This window comes from Melanaphis sacchari, unplaced genomic scaffold (genome assembly GCF_002803265.2).
Source record: "Melanaphis sacchari strain LSU unplaced genomic scaffold, SCAv2.0 Contig40_pilon_pilon, whole genome shotgun sequence".
Taxonomy (NCBI): domain Eukaryota; kingdom Metazoa; phylum Arthropoda; class Insecta; order Hemiptera; family Aphididae; genus Melanaphis; species Melanaphis sacchari.
In genome coordinates, this window is record NW_020271264.1 from 674,541 (window position 1) to 691,965 (window position 17,425).

Here is a 17,425-nt window from a genome sequence, read left to right on the forward strand (position 1 = left end):
CAATTAATCTTTAATAAATTTTGTATAATAAAAACAGTACAATTATTTTATCTTAGAATTACATATTTTAATACACATTAAATTAACTATCACTTTTATTGCCATTTTCCAATGCTTTCTTTTGTTCTTGCTGGTATCTGAAAAATTAATAAAAATATAAGTTTGTAATTAATCTCTACAACCGTTCAAATAAGTTGTTTAATGCACTACAATTCACTAAACAATAATTTAAATTATTGTAATTAATTTAAAAAAATATAATAAATAGTTATGAATTAATGAAATTATTCAATTTTTCTATTTGTTTCAAATAAAAATATGATAATATTATTGAAATAAGTAAAACCTTATTAGTTCAACCGAGGATCTTTTTACGACTTACAAATAAGAAAATTTAATATCCATTAAAAAGAATGAGTAATAGTTATTATTTGCATTATTATAAGTATATTTAAAACTTACATAAAAGCTCTGACCAAGTGATACAAATTTGTAGCACCCACAAAAACATTAACACTAAATAAACTCCAGTTTTTGGGTATGATGACGAGCGAATATCGTGACCACACTATACCAGTAGCAGCTAATGCTGAGCATTGAGATATACTAATTTTTTCTGCCGGACGGGTAATATCTCCAATTCCAGCTATAACTAAGCCCTAGAAATGCATATGATTACAATTAAAATGATTAATTTAAAAAAAAAAATGCTTATCATTATTACCCATTTAAAAGCGGGCGCCCAGAAGAAAATAGTCTTAGGACCTGTGAAAATAAAATGTAGTGATATGTCAAAATGTTTCTCGTGAGAATTCACACCGAGAAGGACGGTTCAAATCAAAAAATAATATGTTTAAGTTACCCGCTGGATGTTCCCAAAGTGGCCTCAAGCCCCGAGGTACAACTTTGTCGGCTGCTGAAATTACGGCTTTGTAGACGACAGACATGATTTAGGAAATAAGGACGTTTTCCAAACGATCTTACCTAATTAACAGTATATTTAAATTTAATTGATAATCGTGTTAGTGGCTACAGTTATTATTGGCGAATATTGTAATAATTGTCACTGGTCAATACTCAATAATATTTATTAGTTGTTGAAATATGAACTTGAAGTGCCCTCCGGAATAGGCCACAAGGTCGAAGGTCGACGTCTTGACGGTATTATTCAGATTATAGGCAAAACTCAAAAGCACAAAATAAATAGTTATTGACTGAGTGATAAGGTTTATCAATCTTAATTCAAAAAAAATACGCACGATATCTACAAATGTTTTTTACTTATTTGGAACTATATACGCATATTATCTATTAATGTATTATCAATTATATTTTATCGCAATGATTATAAAATAGTAAGTACATTCAACAGAGAATATTAATAATATTATTAGTTATTTGTTATTATAATCTAATAATCTATACTCAGTAATTAGTTATCAGTACTCTTTACTGTGAAAGTAATAACTTACTCTTTACTATGTCTTAGCTACTAATAATATTTCAATCTAAATATGTAATAAACTGTTTTATTTTGAATTTTTGAACATTTAAATATCTAAATAAAAAAAAAACGTATTTATGGTTAATTAAGTTAATTTAAAATGGTCCTTTAACCAATTCAGATTACATATTGTTCCTACTATTGTATACAAAAAAAACTAACCACGATTGAATATTGATTTTATTGCTAGATAGCGTTGTAAAACACGATTTTTGTTTTATTTTTATTTAATTTTTCTATTTTAGAGCAACCGACACGACATATTTACAAAAAGTGTTTACATAACTATTAACTAAATACAATGTTTTTCTCAGTCATTAATAAACATTTCTTGTACATATTACTTTAACATGATGTTTATATTCAACAAGTAAGTATCGATTTTCGATTCATAAATTGGACTACTATTTTTATTTATAATTCTTAAAGAAATAAAAAAATTAAATTGCAAATAATAGTTATTAAAAGTAAAGTTTATTTAAAATTCTTTTAAAAGTATGCCAATTTTAAATTTAAGTTAAAGAAAAAATTGTAATTTATGATAGATCTTTAGACATAAAATACTGTAAATTTTTAATTCAAGTCTTAACGTTAAACAATAAACAATCGAATAACACAGTTGATATTTAAAATTTAAAACATACCTAATATAAGTCCGTTGGTGTCATTTATTTTAAAATTTGATAAATAGGAGGTTATTCTTTAAACGCCCATAAATTCCAAAGGTTAGTATAACTACTTGTGAATTAAAAAAAAAAATGCTGAAGACGTTTTTGATTACAACCTATAAGAAAATCCCATTTAAATTGTTTTGTTTTACATTTTTTTTAGATATTTTGTAGTAGTAGTGTACACTATACGTACATTTGGATTTGTGTATACATAATGATAATTATATTTTATAATATGAACATGTGAAGACAAAATATCACCAAGTAAGTAGGTACTTATTTATTATTTAAGTTGAAGAATTTCTATCTATTCTTGTATACCTAAATGACTCATTAAATTTAATGATTTCAGCAGAATAAGTACCAAGTATACTGATTAATGTCAATAACTTGGAAAAGTTATTATTTTTACATCACTAATATTTTTATCTAATGAATTACGCATTTTGTGTAATATCTTTTATAATTATCGTGAATTTCATATACAAATATTAATGCACTTATTTCAATTAGTTAATTATCATTAAATTAGTTAAAATCAAGTATTGACATTATCTTTCAAGAAATTATAAAATATTTACTACAGGTGGTTTCTTATCCAACGCTAAATGTATAATAATTAGTATTATCATTGTGAAAAAGTTATAACATCATCGGGTGTAATATTTAATGCCGATATATCATTTGTACCTAGTGAAATTCGATCACTTTATACTTGACAATTGAACTTGTGCAATACAAATTTAAACAGTCGCACTTATTGATAATGTTTGTTGGTTACGATCGGATTATTATAGGTTTTATTTTATGTTTTAATATTATTAGCTGTACACCTTTGTTTAAAGTTAATCATATCATACAAATAGTGAATAGCATTCCAAAACACTCATGGAAGGTAAGACGTATTTGAACTAATTTAAAAACAGTTTTCACATAAGGAGTCTTGCAATGTTTTTAATAAAATCATATACTTACCTATACTTTTTTAATTGAATTTTCCTGTTCCTATTCCATTAATCACAAGAAAAGGTTGCTGAACAAGTTAAACTCAATGTCTAAAATAAATAAACTATATGCATACGAGTGAAATCAATAATATTTAATAATTATTAAAATATTTAACAGTATAAAATATATCTTCTGTAATTTATTTTGTTTTTATTATCTACCTAGGTAATTGAATTTAAAAATAAATATATTTAGGGACTTTGAAAACAATTTAATAATCTATAAAGGCAGAGTTTCGAAATCAGTAGCGTGTATCAGCGTTATTTAGGTAACTGTGTTATATTTATAGCCTGTACATTATAATAATCAATTACCCGCGTTAAATTTGAAATTACTTTTAACTGAAAAACATAATATTTTTTATCTAACCTTAATAAAATACATACACGTCAATATCAACAGTTACATTTAAATAATAATTGGACATTTAAATTATAATTTTTAAATATATTTTTTTATAGATTTATGATAGATATAATAATTGTTGGTTTTTCGAAAAATATTAATTTAAAAACTGAATAGAATCGTTTGATTATACATGTTATTTCATACACTGAACTATAAATAGGTTATTTATCTTTAATCTTCATTTTTATATTAATAATATTAAAAAGATAAATATTAGTATAGGTATATTCAGTGGCGTATTTACGGTGGAGGGGGGGGGTCCCGAGTCTCGACCCCCCCAGAAAAAATAATATTAATTTATATTATGTGTTTTAATGTTTGTATTACAATATTTTTAAAAATAACTTGGGTTTAACTATTAATTGACATTTATTTTCATAATAATAGTGAAATATAATATAATATAAATAATATCATTATTAAATCATAACTCGTATGTATTTTATTATAATGTTATAAACTTATATTTAATATTAGGACCCCCCCCCCACAAAAAAATTGAAAATACGCCACTGGGTATATTATGAGTGATAGGTAAATGGATTACTTATTTTATAATAAAAAACATTTATAATATTGATGTATAAGCGACAAGTGTCAAGCGTACTGTTTATTTGTGTAAGTAACATGTCCATATTACTTTTTCATCTAAATATAATATGCATAATATAAATCTATGCCTATTTTTTATAATTTTTTAGTAATTGTTATTCATATATTTTATTTACCCATCTAATATGCTGTAACTTATCTATACCTATGTTAGCTATTACATTTCGTAATATTTTAGAACCAACTTTATTTATAAATATTGATGTTAACACTTTTAAATTGTAATTATAACTTACTTAAACATATTTTTTATGAACCCTTCATATAAATTAATAGGTACCTACCTATTTCCTATACTTACATGGTATAGTGTCATTAGGTTCTCGAAAAAATTATCATAAATAATTAAGTAACTTGTAACGAAGTACCTGACTGTAATTATAATTATAATACTAGTAGGTAACTAGTTACAAAGTTTCAAATTATATCTTATATCTTGTAACAATTTTAGTGTAACCAGTTAAAAATAATCGAGTAGGTAACTTGCATATGCCTATAAAGTATAAATAAGGTTTTTCGAAATTTAAAGGTAAAATGCACTTATATTACGACATTTTAGGTTAATAAATATTACACAAAGGTACAATAATTAATAATAGTTTCATATATATTACATTTACATATTGATATTAATAATCAATATTTTAATATACTATTTAAGGCTGGAATAAATTTCTATCCAAGTTTTTTGACTAACGTTTCACATCTCATGGGAGTTCTACCATTGAATAAACTAAGTGAAAATGATATTCTCCTTACAAACGATTTATCCATTGATTTTGAACCTTTGCCGGAGAGTTACGATGTCACACAAACATGGTCTGAATGTAAATCGGTTGTTTCAATCAAAGACCAATCAAACTGCGGATCTTGTTGGGTGAGGAGTTTCATTACATTTTATCATTTGCTTTCTAACGGCTAAAATAGTTTAATCTACAAATCCGCCACCACAATATAAATTAAAAATTTATGAAGTATATAACATATTGAAAACCTATGCATAGGCCCTATCAACCGCTTCTGCGTTTGGTGATCGTCTATGTATCGCCACAAACATGAATTATAATAGAGTCTTATCTGGTGAGTATATAAATTCGTGTTGCAATGGAAAATGTGGTAACGGATGTAACGGTGGATATCCAGAAAAAGCATGGAAATTCATAAAGAAAAATGGATTATGCACAGGAGGTGAATACAATTCTAATGAGGTTAGTGTCGTATGTAATATAATAAAGCTTTTTTTACTCACCTAAATACTTTTTTCTTTAAAAATACTTTAATTTAGGGATGTCAGCCATATAGTATATTTCCTTGTCCAATAAATACGAATTACTGCTCAAAGAAAAATGAAGAAACTCCCCAATGTTATAAAAATCAGTGTACCAATTCTTACTATGAGATTCCATTATCATCAGATCTGTACTATGGTAAATATTAAATATATTGAATTTTAATTTTGTTTAATACATTTTTAATATATTATTGTTGGTTTTTATTTTTTATTTTGTAGCTACTAAAGTGTATTCTGTTAGACCAAAACCGGAAATAATTATGAATGATATATATAAAAATGGACCTGTTGTTGCTGCAATGAAAGTCTATGAAGATTTCATACACTATAAAGGAGGTAAGTTCTTAAGTAGTAGATATACATAGTAATTAGATGGTAACCATTATCGCATAATCGACTAACTATAGTTATCAGTTATCACTATCAGTGTCCATTGCAAATATCCATGATAATTTAATACGCATAAATGCATAATATTGAGTATATGTAATATTTAATTTATACTTTTATTTTTAGGAATATATCAGTATACGACCGGCGAATTAAAAGGTGATCACGCTGTTAAAATAATGGGATGGGGTCAAGACGACGGAATAGATTACTGGCTATGTGCTAATACATGGGGTACTTCTTGGGGCATGGGAGGAATGTTTAAAATCCGACGAGGCAGAAATGAATGCGGAATTGAAAGTCGTATAACTGGTGGATTACCGAAAATATAAAAACGTAATAAGATGATTGAATAATAATAAATAATTATTGTTTATAATGTTTTTTTTTTTTTCAAAGCATCTTGCTACCTATACGTTACATAACATATGTCATAAAATCATAGGCAGGTCTTCAGGGGAAGGCTTTCGAGGGCTGAAATTTCAATATCTAGTGTCCTTGTTTCAAAGAATTGTTTCTAACTAAATGTGTATCTATAGATTATAATGAGTGTATTATATGTATGTATAATATATACAATATACGGGACCGGTCCAATGTGTGATCTACCGATAAACTGCTATCTACGATAAAGCGTTATAGGTATAGAACGTGTGATCTACTGAAAACATATCTATATTTTACACTATATGCTATACCTATATAAATTATCGATATGATATAGATTTTACGACTATATTGTATTTTTAAAATACATCATTTAAACATTCAGTTACCATAATTTAGCGTTTATTCGTATCATTTGTTTGTTGGTCAATTTTTTCAATTTTTTTTTTACAACTAGTTTTGTTACGATTTAAATTTTAAAATGAATTCTACTACAAGAATGGGATATTTATATAGAAATATAATTATTGATGAATTGAAATTGAGCTCATACTCAAACAATAGAGTTGTTATGGAAGTTAGTTAAGTCTAAGTATAATATTAAACTTAATGGTGCATCTCCATTATTAGACCGCCAACTTAAAAAAGAATGGTGGCGGTCATGCCACCCGGTACAAACTCAAATATTTGATGATTTTTTATCAGATTTAAAAAATACTTTTGTAATATGAATATAATATATAGTTAATAGTAATCACACATTGGACCAGCCATTTATTGGTAGATCACACATTGGACCAGCCGTTTATCGATAGATCAAACATTGGACCGGTCCCTAATATATCTGTCAATTATAAATTATTAAATCTAGATAAATCTTTATGTTTATATATCTAATGTCACTATAATTGCTTGATTATTAGCATTCAGACAAGAAAGATATCATTATTTACATCGGTGTCCTGTTTACTTAAAAATTAATTTTTGAATAATTGTTTCCTTATATTTTATGCAACAAACGTCAAAATAGCATCTACCATTTAATATTTTTTTTACATGTATTTTTATGGGAAATATACCGCAAATAAATTTTCGAAGTGTACGGACGCTACAAGTAAAATTAAATATGACTAATAGAAATTTAAAGAAAAAATTAAATCGTTATGTATTTATTTAAAGTATAATATGTTGTACAAAATCAAGCTATAATAGCAATGAATAATAATATTTCTTTCAAGTGAATTACATTATTAAAGTTATTTAAATTTAAATAAAATATAATTCGTACTGAATTATTTTAATATTAAAATAATGATTATTCTACCAGGAAATTATTTCTAACTAGGTATGTTTGAAACCGATTATTTGGAAGTACCGAAAACTGAACTAGTATTACAAAAAAATTATAATAAAGTTAAATAACATTTAAACAACATGGATGTTATGTTTTAGTTTCTATTATGATTATAACTTTTAGATACTAATTTGTTGTTTGAAAATGTTAACGTTGGCGGGAATCTCCTGCTACTTGTGTCCGGTCATAATAATGTAATTGAATTGTAGTATAGGTATCTACTGATAAATGTCATTACCAATTTTAAACGGATTTACGGATATACTAATGTACGTGTAAAAATAGTAATTAAAACATGTTAAATCTTTACTGTATATATATTATATACCTATATTTACCACTATACGAGTTACTGTTGAATACTATAAAAAAAAATAAAACACGATAATAATATTCACAATAGGTATGTAGGTAGGTATAGTTTTAATTTAACGCCACTATAGGTATAATTAGTTATAACTTGTTCACTTATTTTTCTACAATGCTTGTATATCCTGCGTCCCTACCTCATCCTAATTCTTAGTCATCCTGTAGTATTTAAATCTTTGTATATAATATCTAACCATCAAACATTTTTACTTAATTATTATCCACAATATACATTATATATACAATATTGAATGATAAATAAGTGTATTCGTGTTCAAAAACAATTTAAATTATAAAATTAAAATGATATTCTTATTTATGTACACAATAATAATATTAAAATTATTGGCCATCACAGATTATATTATTAAACCTTCGTAAATTATATAATATATGTATATGCGCTGGCCACTTGCAAAGAAACTCTTACATTTTTTCATTGTTAAATTATTTAGACCTTAATATACACATTATTATTTCATTGTTGATTAAGTGTATAATTGAAAATATTTTGACCTAGCGTTTACTTTAAAAAAAGTGTTTTTATTATAAACGGTTTAAAAACTTAATACATATTATTATTCCTTTATAGGATTCGAATATGTCAAAATATAAGACAACATTTTGTGTAAAGTGTGGTCATAAAACTGGCTGGATTATTCCAGTGAATTTAAAAATGACAAGAAATAGAACACCAATATTACGCGGAAAGTGTTGTAAATGCAAATGTAATAAATCTTCATTTGTTTCTTTATGCTTTTATAAGATGCAGATGAAAAAGTAGTAAGATTGTTTGTATTATATACACTTCAAATAATTATATAAACTATATAAATAGAGTTTGATTTTTTCATACCTATTTTAAATGCTTTTTTTATTGATTATATTGCCTTCAAATCCGATCCCTATACATAAACTTAACATCAATTTAAATATTAAGAGTTAATTAAAATAAGATTTACATTAATATTTTAAGAAAAAAAATGTAGGTAATTATGTTCAATTTTATTTAAGTAAAATATGTTTTTTTAGTAAATGTTCTGGATCACGTCGCGGTCGTCGTTAGTAATATGTTTGAAGACAAGATGTCAGATGAAAATCTATATTGTACATCTGTGTATGAAAACTGTATTAATATAAATATTGATTTAAATAAATAACCAAAACACTAAAATGTATGATGTTCTTGTATTTATAATTATGTATTATCCATTGAATTTAAAAGCCGAAAAATAAATTAATGAAAATAGTTATATTGTTAATAAATATTCAGTTGTAAGTTTTAATTTAAATAATAATTCATACAAATACATAAGTTAATATATACATAATTGCTTGATCTGTCAATTTTTACAACTTACATAAAACGTGAATGTGAATTTTTCTTTTGATTTTAAATTAGAATATTTCATTCATATTCACTAAATTAATTTAATTAATAAATAAAATATGTAAATTTTTTATTATAAAACTATATTTTTTTTTTAAATCAATAATTTGTCATATTTTAATATTGTCAATTATCATGGAAATATAATGACAAATCAACAGCTCAAATTCTTATAATTTTCCAAAAAAAAAAAAAAAATGAAAACTTATAGCCAATGCTTTCTCTTGATTTTCATTAATATTAAATGGTCCATAATTTCATACATTTAATTTTTATATGTTATTTAAGTCATATTCTGTAGACCAATTATAAAATATCTATTTTTTCAATGAAGAATCGCATTGCTTTGTACTGTGAAATGTTATGCAAATAATTTTTGTTTTAAAAATGTTGATTGATGCATCTTAATTGAATTTTGAATTAGTAGTTTAATGCGTGTGAGTAAAATTTATGATTTATATAATAATATTTTCCTATAATAATCATTTTGGGAGTAATCATTATAGTTGAAATAATAATTAAATAGTTTATTAATAACATCTTTCTCTATCTGTGTTGACGTGATGAAAAATTTTGAACACGATTAACATGCTTCCATTATCAAATTATATAAGTACTGTATAACTATTGTAAAATTAAAATTTATGTATAAACACTTACAACTGCGTTTTGAATTTTGATATAGATAAGTCAAGTGGAGATTGCAGGTGTAGGAGGTTAAATTTTGAGGAATAGACAGCATGCAGTTGTAATTATTGGTAATTAAAAATCAAAATAAATAATACTTATAGTATATAATAATTATTTTATCTTAATATTTATACATATAATATTATATTATATTATTATTTATACATATAATATTATATTATATTATATGATTATACGACCAGTAATCACAAAAAAAAATTATATATATACTAAAATACTTTCTCACGCTTTGGTCAGTCTTAAAATAATTATAATAAGTTACTAATCTGTATGAACCTCTCCGTCTATCATAATATAGGTGATACTTTTAATAATTTCACTATTTATCTGCAATCGATCTCACGCGTTGCGTGTGTAGTTGCTGTGTCCATAAAATATAGTATTTTATTAACAAAATAACGTTCAACGTCAAAAGTAAGCGAATAAAATTTAATAATTTTATTTACTTACCTATTTTAACAAATATGATTTATTCTTTTAATGTTTTTGTAATGTATTGTATGTATATGTCATCGATAATAAATCATGTTCTTCGAAAAAATTATCTTCACCAACTATACCTATAAATCGAATGTTAAACAATATGTACCTATTATAATTTTGTTGTAATAGACCAATTTTTGCTAGTGATATCTGAGTGTATAGATCATTTTAACCGGTGTTTGATAAATGATAAATCGTCTGGTTTATTCAATGTTAAAATTATAATAAATAATGTAAAAACAATAAAATTGACTTTACTTCACTCAGTTTTTTTCATAAATCATAATCGTATGAAAATCAAAAACTTTCTCGAGTAACGAAAACATTTGATGAACTATCAGTTTATGTTAATAGGTGTTGGTAATTTAAATGTAGTCATACAGATCGATATACCATAAGTCCGTAAACAGTTAAGATATTTCGAAACTAAATGTAATGTAGATTAAGACTAGGTTTTTATAGACTTTAGTTATATTTACAATCTTAAGTGAATAATATAATCTATGCGGTTTATTATAATTAATAAGTTATGGTACTTAAACAGTATTAAGTATTTTGAATCTAAAATGATGTCCGATAACTGTAAATTAAAAATATTTTTTTTCTTTTTATGACTTGACACTTAAAATGTAGGTAATTATCTTTTATAGTTTTCGTTTTTTATGTATAACGATTTTCAGAATAAAATGAATATATTTATTGGTTACTTTTTAAAAAAATTTTTAAAGTATTATTAAAAAATTATCGAAATTTTGCCATTTGTGTTTTGTAGATTCTTGATATTAATAATATTCGATACATAAACGCAATAATGTATTATCTAACACACAATATTATGTAAAGTACAATTACTATAAAATAATAAAATAGTTGCATTATGCGTTATTCTAAAATAAATACAAGTAATAATTAACATTATAATCAATAACTCTAAAAGGATTATAAAATGATTGATATATATATATTATGATGTATGACCCTTATATTATTATATTTGTGTACAAAACAAACCTATAAACGCGCATTATGATGTTTATGTTAATAAAAACAAAACCGTGTTAAATTATTTATTCACTACATTTTGTTAAATAATGTAAACAAATAAACACGTGTAAAACGTTTCTGTATAATAAATTAATTTAAGTTCTATAATAGAGCTAGGAATCAGAAACGTATGAAATGGTTTAGTGTGTAAACAAACGATTTAAGAATTACGATGGTCAAGGGCATTTGAACCTAAGGGAGAGTGGCCGGTTCACTTTATTGATATCGATCGAATGTGTCAAATATATTATACTGCAGTTAAACACGAACATTAATATATTTTTTATTTCACAATACACACTACACAACTAGTTTAATAAGTATAGGTGTATAGTTTTATAATTGTATGTAATTACTAATTACTAATTAGTAATTTTTAACCACCATAATTGTAGTTGACAGCTTATAAATGTTTTACAAAATAATACATAGTATAATAAACCTATATAAGACGCTAAATAATTAAAAATGTCGTGTGTTTGTAAGTAGGTACTTTCGTTTTCTTTTTTGTCAATAAGAACTGTTAAGTTAAGTATAATTTAATCAATAATGCGCTGCTTTGCGTCCATAAAACACTTCGTATAATAATCGTCATAATGTTGATTATTTCGTGAAAAAACGAGTTATACTTAGTTAACTTAAGTATATACCAGTAATAACTCATACCATAGTTGTGCAATGCATATGAGATGCATATTTAAGATTAAGAGTATATTATGACCAAGTATATATTGTACGACGTAGTTACGAGTTATGTAATTTAGTATGATAGTTGACTGGCGAAATTTTTTTTGTGTATATAGTATATAATATAAAAATATACGTTTATCTATAAAACGTGTAGCTATCTAGATAATAAATAACGTTATGATGTAAAAAAAAAAAAAAAATCAAAAACAATATACAATTTTGAAAGGCAAGGGAAACGCGAACCACAACACAACCACATCTCAATACTAGAGGTTATGTTACATACATATGCGAATGGTATAAAACAAATACCTACCGTTAAACGATTTTTTCTCGTCTACCGCAGGCGTCTATTTTACACGGCATACGTAATTACGTATATTTGTATATAATATAGTTATAGTATATAGTATATACATAGTTTTAATGGGTGTATTTTTAATTTATAGAGCTAGGCCATACCGCTTTTTTTCGATATCCAATTCACTAATACACATATTTATCGGATGTAAAACAGATAACCCATTATAATCGATTCGATTGTGTAACGCTCAGAGTCCATAAAAAAAGATACTAAAACAACGATATCACATTAGGACACTTGAAAAGATGTCTATCATCGGAATAAAGTATCAATGAGACGTTGTTATTTATTTTGTTGTAAAAAATGGACGAATATTTCTGCGTGTTATACATTTACAATGCCTATACTTAGTATACTCGTATTCAAAAATATCAAAGATAATATAAGATAGGCAATTCATTAGGCATATTCATCATGGCCATTTTTCTTTTAATAATAAATCAATTAAAATTTGAATTTTTAAGTATATTTAAAGTTAATATTTTTAAATACTTATTTTTAATTTTCATATCATTTTTACAGTGTTTTAAGACTGTGTTGAATTAATTTTTTTTTTCAAATGAGAACTACAAAATGAGAACAAAAAGGTTGGTTTTCATTAAAAAAAAATTGTTAAAGAAGTTTCTATAGTATAAAAATCTAGTTTGAATGTTTCATGTAGTTTGATCATAAATCTGTAAATATAATATATTAAAAGTCCTTAAAAATAAAAAATATTAATAAGATATTTCAATTGGAGTTTATAAAATACACTCTAGTTTTTTACTGTAACCATAATACAATAATCTGCTATGTTCTAAAAGAAAAAAATAATAATCGAACCAATATTTTATCAATTTAAACCTATTCAAAGTATTTCATTATATACTTATATAGTTGCAGTAAACACATAAAAGTACTGACTTAATTAATATGCCATAATAACATGACATGTAATAGAACCATCGTGGAGAATTGGTGTGCGAAAACGAGTTGATTTCATAAAAGTAAAAATGAACTTTTAAGTAAGATTACTAATGGACTTGGATGAAACAAGTCTAATTTGGAGAAAATTAGTCCACCGAACTAGTTCATATTTCAATGAACTTTTCAAGAATGTGTTCTATACAATATAATGTTATATACTTGCTATAGGTAAAATTGTTGCGGCATTACTATACAGCTATTACACATAGGAAATATTGGAATGTTAGCTATCACTTGGATCGTACGTAAAACACGCGCCAACCCTGTCGCGTGGTGTGTCGCCGTGTCGGTCGCGACCCCGGGCTCGCGGTGGGGTGTCCGATACACACAAATTCGCTGGTGTCAGCCCTTCAAAATCCGACGGCGGCGACGGCGGCGTCGACGACGACGACGACGACGACGACTAGCACATCGTCTCGGAGGGGGCGACCGACCGGCCGCGCGGAGGCGCCGCCGAGTCAGCAGCTGAGCGGCGCGCGTCAACCGCCTGCCCGTCCCGCCAACGATCGGCAGACCGTCGCCGCAGCTTTCTGGCACCGGGTCCGAAGAAACGCGGTTCGCCGGCCTCACTGCCGTGTACGCGCGCGTGAATTTTGTGCGCCAAACGGAGCTGCACCGCGCCGTACCTACGTCCGTTTAGCCGCAGTCACATAAGTACGACGAGAGCGCAACTCTATTTCCGAAATATATAAACGTGGACGTATACAACGTCACGGCAGCGGCATAATAATACTGCGTGTGTCACCGGGACGGAGACGGCGGCGATCACGTAATCGGTTCACCGTAAGTGTACGATTAAAATAATATTATAATTTACTACGATAATTACGATTGGACCGTTGAAGAGCTCGACTTGAAAATTTACGTAATAGTATAGACTATAGAAGTAATGTACCTCCCTTTCTGATGACGTAGAAAAACACTTTTCGTACCAAACTAATAATGAATTTAGATTTACAGAATATTTTCGAAAAGCTTCGTCTCCTACCCCGCTCCTTTATTATACCCTTAAACACATTACTACAAAAACCAACAATCATTTTATAGCTTAAAATATTTACGCCTTATACTTTAAAAATTTCAACCATGGCAAAGTGCGTAGGTGGTTGACTTATGTAGTTATAGAGATAATTGAGGTAATACTGGTATTTTTTCAAATAGATTACATATTAAAGTATAATTTACATATTTGTATTAAGTCATATATTTTTAATAATATAGTATGTATGAATATATAGTACGTATGTATAAAATTGTTTAAAATATTTGAAATCAGTCCCAAATTATTTTATATTATTATAACGAAAACATGTAGAACTAAACTATAACACCGTAGGAGATGCGTTTCTTAAACTAATCTTTCAACTACATCAACAAAATACATTTAACATTGTAAACAATCAGTATTCATATCTTAATTTGATAAATAATTTATAAATGCGAATAATATTATATTATAAATATAATATCTATAATATTTTTGTCTTGTCTCTTAATGTGGTAACAAAGTTGTAGATCTGTCTTCAACCATGGTTACTTATCATCTTATACCCAATTATTAAACTTAATTTTTACATAATCAGCATATACCACTGTAGGTCTGTACCAAGTATTATGTATGAAATTACATGCTGAATGTATATTATATATATTTTATTTATTTTTTTATAAAAAAAAGTTGTTAATTGTAATTTAACGAGAAATCTTTTACAAAGTATCATTTTTCATTAAATCAGATTAGGAGTACGCTGAAATACCTATCTAAAAATTTAGTTGAGTTACTCAATTCCTTAGATAGTTATTCCAAGTCATACACTGGTCATCGTTGGTATCGTTTCCTCCGTTGTTGGGTTGACGGATTTCTTTTCCCTTCGTGTGTGAAGTGGTGTGTTCGGCATAATAAACGAGTCCTGGGCGTCTGCAGAGAACCTATTTAGAACCACTCCACTAGGTTTCTCTATGAAATAATACCTTTGGACTACATTAAAAAATACGCGTATTATAACTTATGACTTATAGGTATATCAAATGTATTATAGGTAGATAAAAATAACCAAAAAATAAAATCGATTTTGTCTTAATTTACGAAAAATATTCAACAAGAGTTGTTGTTACATTGTTCCTTATTTCATAAAACACATAAATATGCAAGCATTATTTTTTTTATATTGAATTTAGAATTGTAATAAAATATAAGCATGCATGATATGTAATTTACACGAATAGTAAAGTTAAAACCATTTACTGCATTAAAATTTAAAACGTTATATTTAAATGAAAATAAAATATGGGTTTTTCAATCTATTTTGTTAATTGTAAGTTATTATAATATTATTAAAGATCAGTGTAGGTAGGATAAATTTTTATTTTTGTTTTTTTATGAATAAAATATAATTGGCGCTGCATGTTTTCAATAAAATATGTCTAATCATAAGCAATGTCGAATTATATTGAATATATTTCATTCAATAATCAATCTACACGCTCTATATTATATTATATTATAGTTTAACAATTAGAAAACAATATAATTTTACCATCTTTATTCTTTAATTAACTAAAATTCAAACAGGATGCTTGTACAGTGTTCATGTAATGATGATATTTCGAAGAAAGTCTGCATTCTGATAGATCTGTTATCGAATAGGTCACCACCCGTTAGTTTTACATAACATAATAAATTATTAATAAGTATATTATTTACAACATAGTTCGAGTACATACATATATATTTACTTTTTATTTGATTATCCATGGTAGTTAATTAATAACTATGTAAACTTTAATAAAACATTATAACCTATTTTATAATACAATATAAATCTAAAATATTTTCACGATTATTATTATTATTTACCTCAATAGATAGGATACAAAACCAAACAAAATAAATGTGTAAATACTTTTATAAAAAAATGTCAAATTTAAATGACTGTAGAGAGTAACATTATATAGTTATTAATTACTTCATTAATAAAGCTTATGTGTAGTATAATATTTAAAGATATTTAAAGAGCAACAGTACGGAATTTTAAAATTAAAATCAAAGAATTTATTATTACTCATAGTTAAGTATTTATAAAATCATAAATGCACTTATAAAAATGCGTTTTAATATACTTGTATCTTATTACAATATATTAAAGTTCTTATTTTAATTTTTAAAAACTATCATTTACGAGAAAAATAATTGGATCTTTTTCAATTATTAAACAAAATTCAAAAAAGTGAAATTCGCTTAAAGTTTATTAATTTATACATATTTTTAAATTTTAACCGTTGTATCTATATTTATGTTAATTGTTTAATTCTACTAAATATATTTAACCATTTGATACAAACGCTACAACAGTATCTATTAAGACACTTCTAACTTATGTAAAAAGGTATATTTTGAGACGAGAATTAAAATTCTACATTAATTTTATGTATTCTTATTTTATTAATATAATAATATTAATTACGATTTAACTAATGGTCTTTTGTAGAATATTAAATATTAAACTATTTACTATTAATTTTGATCATACAATATAATTCCATACCTACTTATTCAGGTATTAAATTTAATTTTCATTACTTATCTAATCATTTCTTATTTATAATTGAAGAAAGAGGTAATTTAGATATTTTGAATGTGTTATAAGTACTTTATTCTGTTTAAATATATGTACATCAACTTGATTATTTTTACGGAACTATAATGTCTCGTATTTGGGAATTCTGGTGGTAAAGGTCAGTGATACAATTTTTTAAAGGTCACATTGTTTTGTATATTAAACT

At 25.7% G+C, this 17,425-nt stretch overlaps 3 protein-coding genes across 4 annotated transcripts in view; 2 read left to right on the forward strand and 1 right to left on the reverse strand.

The window, feature by feature from the left end:
- Positions 1-17: 17 nt before the first annotated feature.
- Positions 18-1,219, reverse strand: LOC112597372 (mitochondrial pyruvate carrier 2-like). 2 transcript variants are annotated; one of them, XM_025343395.1, is made up of 5 exons: positions 1,078-1,219; positions 863-984; positions 725-765; positions 463-659; positions 18-137 (listed from the first exon to the last, which is right to left on the reverse strand). In XM_025343395.1, exons 2-5 carry the CDS (start codon positions 945-947, stop codon positions 83-85), a joined length of 378 nt encoding a protein of 125 aa, XP_025199180.1. In that variant the 5' UTR covers positions 948-984; positions 1,078-1,219; the 3' UTR covers positions 18-82. The 2 variants fall into 2 exon arrangements, with proteins under 2 accessions (XP_025199180.1, XP_025199179.1); XM_025343394.1 differs by lacking the exon at positions 1,078-1,219 and having other exon boundaries at positions 19-137; positions 863-1,071.
- A 1,584-nt stretch (positions 1,220-2,803) lies between these two features.
- LOC112597360 (cathepsin B-like cysteine proteinase 4) lies at positions 2,804-6,263 on the forward strand. The gene is made up of 6 exons (XM_025343379.1): positions 2,804-3,070; positions 4,865-5,080; positions 5,208-5,411; positions 5,489-5,630; positions 5,714-5,830; positions 6,011-6,263. The coding sequence occupies exons 1-6, from the start codon at positions 2,942-2,944 to the stop codon at positions 6,214-6,216; spliced, it is 1,014 nt and encodes a 337-aa protein (XP_025199164.1). The 5' UTR covers positions 2,804-2,941; the 3' UTR covers positions 6,217-6,263.
- A 7,844-nt stretch (positions 6,264-14,107) lies between these two features.
- The window catches only part of LOC112597317, a 50,524-nt gene continuing 47,206 nt past the window's right edge, over positions 14,108-17,425 (forward strand). The window contains exon 1 of the mRNA XM_025343305.1: positions 14,108-14,425. The gene's annotated coding sequence lies outside the window, so the exon portion shown is untranslated. The remainder of the gene's footprint in view (positions 14,426-17,425) is intronic.

Excerpts from the sequence above, each read along its gene's own strand:
- LOC112597372 (XM_025343395.1), bottom strand. The coding sequence starts at position 947 with ATGTCTGTCGTCTACAAAGCCGTAATTTCAGCAGCCGACAAAGTTGTA. Across the intron at positions 766-862 it reads ACTTTGGGAACATCCAGCGG|GTCCTAAGACTATTTTCTTC; the intron begins GTAACTTAAACA and ends TTATTTTCACAG. Across the intron at positions 138-462 it reads CACTTGGTCAGAGCTTTTAT|ATACCAGCAAGAACAAAAGA; the intron begins GTAAGTTTTAAA and ends TTAATTTTTCAG.
- LOC112597360 (XM_025343379.1), top strand. The coding sequence starts at position 2,942 with ATGTTTGTTGGTTACGATCGGATTATTATAGGTTTTATTTTATGTTTT. Across the intron at positions 5,412-5,488 it reads GTGAATACAATTCTAATGAG|GGATGTCAGCCATATAGTAT; the intron begins GTTAGTGTCGTA and ends ACTTTAATTTAG. Across the intron at positions 5,631-5,713 it reads ATCATCAGATCTGTACTATG|CTACTAAAGTGTATTCTGTT; the intron begins GTAAATATTAAA and ends TTTATTTTGTAG.